The 8,411-nt window shown below is 34.5% G+C and overlaps 1 protein-coding gene across 2 annotated transcripts; it reads right to left on the bottom strand.

The window, feature by feature from the left end:
- Window positions 1-533: 533 nt before the first annotated feature.
- On the bottom strand, window positions 534-8,057 carry LOC146950439 (coumaroyl-CoA:anthocyanidin 3-O-glucoside-6''-O-coumaroyltransferase 1-like). 2 transcript variants are annotated; one of them, XM_085746365.1, is made up of 3 exons: window positions 7,155-8,057; window positions 6,993-7,037; window positions 534-1,072 (listed from the first exon to the last, which is right to left on the bottom strand). In XM_085746365.1, the coding sequence occupies exons 1-3, from the start codon at window positions 8,011-8,013 to the stop codon at window positions 663-665; spliced, it is 1,314 nt and encodes a 437-aa protein (XP_085602491.1). In that variant the 5' UTR covers window positions 8,014-8,057; the 3' UTR covers window positions 534-662. The 2 variants fall into 2 exon arrangements, with proteins under 2 accessions (XP_085602491.1, XP_085602490.1); XM_085746364.1 differs by having other exon boundaries at window positions 6,993-8,057.
- Window positions 8,058-8,411: the final 354 nt, after the last annotated feature.

Genomic DNA, 8,411 nt, shown 5'->3' with positions numbered 1-8,411 from the left:
GTGGGTTTGCGGTTTTGGTACAAAAGAACCGCGTTTACAAGAAGATTTGAAGAGCAGCGATGCGTGCATGCCTACTGTGTTGTGCCACAAGGATCTGATTTTCCCAACTGGACCTGGGCTTCCTCACACAATTTGGGCTTCTTTTGTTTTCCTATCAGTTTTTTTTTTACTTAGTTTACCGTCATTTTCCTTAGTTCCTACGGTATAAAGAATAAACTGTAATATTCATTATATTTCAAACTCAAATTGGTGAATTTCCCCATTTTGAGTTTGAGGGGGACTATTAGAATATAGTGAGAATAAACTAGAGTTACTTAGTGGTAACTATAGTAGAAAGTTAGTTAGGGAGTTAGTCACTCCAAGTCACTATAAATAAGCTACACCTATGTACTACTTCACTATCTTTTATACAATTGTTTCTTGGTAATGACTCCTAGAGAGAATTACACAATCTATCTTTCCATTACATTTGACCTAGAACCATGGAATTCTCTGATTCATAACATTTTTTCATCTGGTCTATCCATGCAACATAAAGAACACCATGATTTATGTAATTAAATTGATCAAAAGAACGGAAATGACATGAAAATAATATAAATGACGAAATTGTTACTAAAAATTACGTTAAGGAGACAATAGATGTTTCAAGTTTCTTTCATTCACATGCTACAAATATCACCAAGTTGTCCTTTATAGATATTGATGAAATCAGGCATTTGAGACATCTCAAGAGCCAAACCAACTTCAATTCCACCTCCACCATCTCTACAATCAGAAAGAGAAATCGAACTGGACGAATCAATATGCACTACATCAGATTTCTTTGGTTTTCCCCACCCAAAATCAGTCTCATAAACATCAAGTTTAGGTGACCCAGAAACCATTTTAACAGAGTTACCTGGTTTTATTATTTCCCTACAATCAGGCATCAACGTTTCAACTCCCAACAAAGCATCACTCTTAAAATCTCTTATCTTCCTTTCAATAGCATTTGCTGCCACAACAATACCGTCTTTTCCAATTAACTCATCTCTCTTTACAGCCACAATATAAGATGCAAGACAATTTCTGTTGTTTTTGGATTTCCAAACTGTTAAATTTGGATTTCCAAATTCTGTTATCTACCGAAGTTGTTACTAGGTTGAGTCACGACCAGGTCGCTCTCTTTAAGACGTTTCGTGGCACTACCCAAAGTTGTGCAAGGTAGACTATCAACCACTCCGCCTCCAGGATAAAACAAGCCCAGCTACAACTGTTCGATTAACTACTGCACTGTAGAAAAATCGTTCGAGAATTACACCCTCAAAATATGGCTCAATCGTTTGATCGAAGCCACTCGATACGGTACATAACCGCTCTATTCGAAACCGTTCAAATTAATATGGTATTATTACCATTCTATTATGGTGCTGAGACCACTCAAATATGGTGTTATCACCATTCTAACTTCTCCAAAACATGAATATGGCACTACGGCCACTCAAATATGGTGATACCACCATTTCCCTTTAAAGTAATATATATATATATATATATATATATATATATATATATATATATATATATACTGTTAAGATCATTCTTTAATATGATCTTAATAGTACTCTATATTCCGAAGAATCATATATTATCGAAGGGACTATGAACTTAAGACCAAGGGACTATGGTCTTAAGAACACTCTTAATACCGAAGGGACAGAAAGGAGTAGAAGCAGAAGAAACTTGTTAAAAACAAGTCGGAGGGAGAAGAGAGGAAAAAAAACACAGGAAGCATCGACTGTGAATTTTCGGTGTAAAGAATCAAATGGGGCGAGCTCTCCTTTTATAGGGAGAGTTTGTAACAAAAAACGAGTGACTTGGGGATTAAGTCTGCTTAATCCTTAAGCAAACGCGTTTTGTTTCTTAATTGGATATATCCGGAAGTTTCTGGATATGCTTTTGGATCGGGTCGGATCGTAACAAATTTATTTGTTACGCGTAGCGCTTACGGATAATGATTAAATTAATTAATTAATTAATTTAACATTTTCAAGTGACAAAAAAATATATATCAATTTTTTTTTAAGCGTTCACCCGTTCACAAAATTGGGTACCCCAAGGGCACACCCTTGGAGGTCACTTTGCCCATATATAAACACTTACTAGTTGGGGTGACCCTTCAATGTGGGACATTTTTAAGTCACACCCACACACTAGTTTTTTTCATAGTGTTTTTCTTTCCAATTTTCTTCACTAGAATTAACTAGTGTTCCAACAATCCCCCACTTGACTTCAAAACGGTTTCGAGAAATAACGTAAAACGTTTCCATAAGATTTGCTAATATACAAAGGTGTCGCCAACAACTTGAACCTTAGCATAGTGGAAGATATTCTGATTTAACAAGAGTTGCTTACAGCATTGAACTCTATCTCATACATAGAATCCACACACAAACCTTTTCATAGGTGTATTCTAAAAGCCCGTGCGTTTTAAGGCCCTGCACGTGTATCCCGGTTTTAACGAATGCTCTAGGAATTCTGCCTTGAAATTCCATAGAACTGGCCTAAGTTCCACATTCGTATAGGTGAGTATATCAAGGGTACTCCTGTAGCTGTGTACCCCACTCAACATAGAGTATAGATCTCATTAAGAGTTACTATTACCTCATCCTTCTTTCGCTGCAGGATCATGCTTTCTATATTCTTTCTCTCATAGCATGTTCTACCACTTCATGACTTGTTTTTACCCATTGAACCTATTTCTTGGGATCTCCAGTCATGTAGGTCGGGTTACCATCACTTGTGGGCTATAGGCATTAGTCCCATCCTACTGGATGTTTCTTGGACTTTCTCTCTATTAAGTCCTTTCGTCAAAGGATTAGCTAAGTTTTCATTCGTACGTACAAAATCAACTCCAACCGCTCCATTTAGAGATACACTCTGTAATCGTGCTATGTTTTCGCCATATCTGTCGTCTCTTACCATTGTAATAATGATTCTTAATCTTTGCAATAGCCGCGGTACTATCGCAATGAATTAACACAGCAGGTAACGGTTTTTCCCATAGAGGGATCTCGGCTAGCAAGGATCTTAGCCAACTTGCTTCTTCACTAGATTTCTCTAGTGTTCTCATCTCAGATTCATTCCAAAGTGGAATGAGTCAATATCATTTGTTTTAACAAACAACTCCTCTAGTGATGCTCAATGTGCAAACACTAGTCGCTAAATATTCATCTGAAAGATGTTCTATTTTATATCTTGTACCATTTAAGTACAATATGTTACTCCTAGTGAAGTAATCTTAGAGTCATAGTCTTCTTAAGGCACCTCATGACTCTTTCTATAGCATGGCAATGCTTCTCATCCGTCTACTAGTAAACTTGCACAAGAGTTTCACGACATCGACAATGTCGGATCTAATACATTCAGTGGCATACCTAAGTGCTGCCAATGATGCTCGCATATTCTGTTTTTCCATCTCAAGTGTTCTTACACTTGGATCATAATATGTGATTGCAAGTTTACGATGAAATAATTACATTTCTTTAAGATCTTCTCAACTTTGTGAGATTTATCAAAAAAGTTATCTTTTTCTGATCTAGTAATCTTGAAACCAAGAATTACTTCAATTTTTATTTAGGTCTTTCTTATCAATGTTGTTGATAAACAATGATTTCACATAATTCATAACATGAATCTTTAAATCAAATATGAGCAAGTCGTCTTCATATGATCGTGCAAATATTATTTGTCACTTTCATTCACTTTATACTCATTCGATAACATTAGAATGTCAAATTTTTCATGTCATTCCTCAGGAGTTTATTTTAGACCATTCAAATAATTATCTAACTTACAGACCTTGTTTTCTTGTCCATGAATTGCAAAAAATTTCAGGTTGTTCCATATAGACTTGTTCTTCTAGTTCACCATAAAAAGACAACTTTCACATCCATTTGGAGTACTATCGAGTTATAAATGGCGGCTAAAGGGACTAGTACTCTTATGGATATGATTTTCGTGACTGGTGAATGAATGTCGAAGAAGTCTATATTTTTCTCTTTGTCTAAAACCTTTGACTACAAGGAAAGCCTTGTATTCATCAACCGTACCATCAGGTTTTAGTTCCTTTTTTTTTCTTTTCAAAAAACCAAATACAACCGATTGGTTTTGCAACTATGAGACAAGTCAACTAAGTTTCATGTTTTGTTAGACTCTAGAAAATCCATTTCATCGTTTATTGTTTCTTGCCATAATTCAGCATCCATTAAGGATATAGCTTTTTAAGGCTTAATGGATCTCCTTCCATTGTATAAACCAAGTTCATACTCTTTAGCAATTTTAGCTTTCTTACCTCCTTGAGGTTCTATAACATCTCGTACGATGTTTTCATAACTGTTTCATAACTATTTCTGATAACATGAATGTGATCAGATTTATTGCCCCCACTAGTTCTTAATTTTTAAAAGGGAAATTTAATTTACCCCCACTAATGTCGTGCTCCCATTAGAGCCCCCACTAGTGCCCCCACTATTCTTTAGTTAAAGGGGTATATATTTACATAGAATTCGACATCTTTTAAATTCTATGATCACTTTAACATTTAGGTCATAAAACCTATATGTTTCGTTATTTATCGCATACCTGATGAATACATATTCATAGGCTCTACTAGTGAGTTCAACTCTCTTGGGGTCCAGGATCTAAATATAGTCCAGACAATCCCAAGTTCAAAAAATAAGACAAGTTGGATTGTCTTTTCTTCAAAAATTTCTTAATTAGAATTTTTGTCTTTAGACTTGGGTACTCTATAAATTTCAATTTTCGTTATAAAAAATTGAACATTCAAGCATATCAATTTTATTTTTCCAAAGTTCACAGTCATCAATAAATATGATAAAAATATTATTTTATCATTTCTATTTTATGTGTCATCAAATTAACACATATCATTATGTTTAGAGATTCATATCCTCTAAATTCTAATTTATATGAACTTTTGATTCATATATCTTGACTGCAATAAATAAAATTGTTTAATTATATAACTTTGGAATTAAGTCCAAGTTACTCAAGTTTTAAAATTTAAACACTTGTTCGTGATCAATTTTGATATGTCAAATATTAAAATCACACAACTAATAACATAGAAGGAGAATTTAATTTTTTAACATACCATCAAAGTGCAATCTTTTTCACAAGAGTGCATGGTACACAAGTCTCTCTTTAAGTCTGAGTCAACTCAGTCTTATTCAATAGAAATCTGAAATTCAGATTCTTTCTTAAACATAAATAGAATTTCACAATTCCATTTATTTTCCTTATTGCATATTTACAAGTTTGGATTATGTAAAACGATCGATGCATATGTTTATCAATTCTTGTTAAAGATTTGAAAACCAGTACGTGATATCAATGTTTTTTAAAAAAAACAAAACACTTTTAGAATTCAGCATAACAAAATAACAACCTTGCATTATCTTATTTTCCGCTCCAAACAATTTTTTATGTTTTGTAACAAACTATACTTGTTTGGTTCTGTAACAAACAATTTGTTTTGTAACAAATTATTGTTTTCATCAAATAAATTTTTTAGTAACTAATAATTTGTTTTGTAACAAATTATTGTTTTCATCAAATAAATTTTTAGTAACTAATAATTTGTTTTGTAACAAATTATTGTTTTCATCAAATAAATTCTTAGTGTTGTTGATTGAAACAACAATCACTTCATCGTTTCATTCGAAAGATGTAAATCTATAGCTTGATTTATCCTTGATGTATTTAGGGACAACTTAACCTCAATATGTAACTTCTTCGGTAGACATAGCATATAGAAACGTCTTAAAATTGTTGTTTTTGGATTTCCAAACTGTTAAATTTGGATTTCCAAATTCTGTTATCTACCGAAGTTGTTACTAGGTTGAGTCACGACCAGGTCGCTCTCTTTAAGACGTTTCGTGGCACTACCCAAAGTTGTGCAAGGTAGACTATCAACCACGCCGCCTCCAGGATAAAACAAGCCCAGCTACAACTGTTCGATTAACTACTGCACTGTAGAAAATCGTTCGAGAATTACACCCTCAAAATATGGCTCAATCGTTTGATCGAAACCACTCGATACGGTACATAACCGCTCTATTCGAAACCGTTCAAATTAATATGGTATTATTACCATTCTATTATGGTGCTGAGACCACTCAAATATGGTGTTATCACCATTCTGACTTCTCCAAAACATGAATATGGCACTACGGCCACTCAAATATGGTGATACCACCATTTCCCTTTAAAGTAATATATATATATATATATACTGTTAAGATCATTCTTTAATATGATCTTAATAGTACTCTATATTCCGAAGAATCATATATTATCGAAGGGACTATGAACTTAAGACCAAGGGACTATGGTCTTAAGAACACTCTTAATACCGAAGGGACAGAAAGGAGTAGAAGCAGAAGAAACTTGTTAAAAACAAGTCGGAGGGAGAAGAGAAGAAAAAAAACACAGGAAGCATCGACTGTGAATTTTCGGTGTAAAGAATCAAATGGGGCGAGCTCTCCTTTTATAGGGAGAGTTTGTAACAAAAAACGAGTGACTTGGGGATTAAGTCTGCTTAATCCTTAAGCAAACGCGTTTTGTTTCTTAATTGGATATATCCGGAAGTTTCTGGATATGCTTTTGGATCGGGTCGGATCGTAACAAATTTATTTGTTACGCGTAGCGCTTTCGGATAATGATTAAATTAATTAATTAATTAATTTAACATTTTCAAGTGACAAAAAAATATATATCAATTTTTTTTTAAGCGTTCACCCGTTCACAAAATTGGGTACCCCAAGGGCACACCCTTGGAGGTCACTTTGCCCATATATAAACACTTACTAGTTGGGGTGACCCTTCAATGTGGGACATTTTTAAGTCACACCCACACACTAGTTTTTTTCATAGTGTTTTTCTTTCCAATTTTCTTCACTAGAATTAACTAGTGTTCCAACAATTTCCAAAATAAGTTTTCGGTAATGAAAATTCAGGACGATCACGACAATCTGCAAAAAACAAGAAGTACACTAGATCACTTTTTCTTTGCTCTGATTTTACCATACAAAACCAAATCAAGGAACATGTTACAACAAAAGTTGACATGTGTGGTGTTGAGTCTTTACATTTATCAGTGACCCATCTCTTCATTTTTTGAACTTCCTCACGACTCAATACTAAACTAGTTCGTACTTTGTTAGCGTAAGATGCATCTCGAACGAGACTTGTGGATTCCATGATTTCCAATACAAAATCTTGTATATCTTGTAAGTAGGTGAGTTTAGGATCCGTTGGGTGTTTTAGTAATCTATCTCTTTCATGAGAAGGAAGATCAAGAGGTGGAGAATGAGACAAATCGTTGTTGTTTGCTATAGCTTTGGAAACAAATGCCCAAAATTTCATAAAATGATGAAGTGATTTTCCGTCTGCAACAACGTGTTTAAACGCGAGACATACAGAGAAGCCAAAGTTTGGTAGAATGGTGATTTGAATGGCCATGGGAGGAACGATACATGTACCGTTTTGTTCTGTATGAGGTGAAGGCAAGTTAGGAACAAGATGGTGCCAATTTAGAGCATCTTGTGAATCAGATATGAGAATGTTGAAGTCTGCTGAGGATTCAGCAATGGTGAAGGAGATAGAGTCTTCATCAAGGTATCGTATATAAGGAGGGGTGTTATGGGAATTTGGAGGGATGATGAGGTTGGAGGTGAAGGGGAAGAAGTGTTGGAGGGTTAAGGAAAGTGAGTGTTTGAGAATGGGAAGTGTTGTTTGGAGGAAGTGATGAGTTGGATGTGGAAAATGGTAGAAGAAGATGCGTTTAAGGGGGGGTTTGCAGTAAAACCAAGAAATGTCAAAGAAAGTGAGAGGGAGAATGGTTGGTGATGGAAGTGAATTTGGTGGTGGTGAAACTTGACTCTGCTCTATCACCTTCATAGTTATTGTTTCGTTATGATAGAATTTGATCTCGTGATGTTGAGGCATGTTTGTATTGTTTTGAAATGAGATGAGAAAAGAGTGTTCAACTTTCTCTCAAAAAAAAAAAGTGTTCAACTTGAAAATATGTCTCATCATGTCCCTGTATATAAACTCGTTCATCGTCTGGCACCACCTATTTTACACAACTTTCACATGCATATTTTAACTTATTCAACTTCATTATGCTCTCTGCTCAAAATAAAATTCATAAAGAAAAGAAAAGGATAAGAAAAAAAAAAATAGAAGCTCACCCACCACTCATCTTCACTCTCACTCGTAGCCTCACATTCAATGTCGGATCACTCTCTTTCTCTCTAGTTTGAAGATGGAGGATATTGATAGTATTTGAAAGGAAAAAAAGTATTATTTTTTCTTTGTTTAAAGTTAGGATTCTAATTATTATT

The sequence above is a fragment of the Medicago sativa genome, chromosome 2, assembly GCF_051527215.1.
Source record: "Medicago sativa cultivar Bolivia chromosome 2, Bolivia_mono, whole genome shotgun sequence".
NCBI classification, from domain to species: domain Eukaryota; kingdom Viridiplantae; phylum Streptophyta; class Magnoliopsida; order Fabales; family Fabaceae; genus Medicago; species Medicago sativa.
Note: the sequence above shows the minus strand (reverse complement) of the source record. Positions and strands in the feature narration are given on the sequence as shown.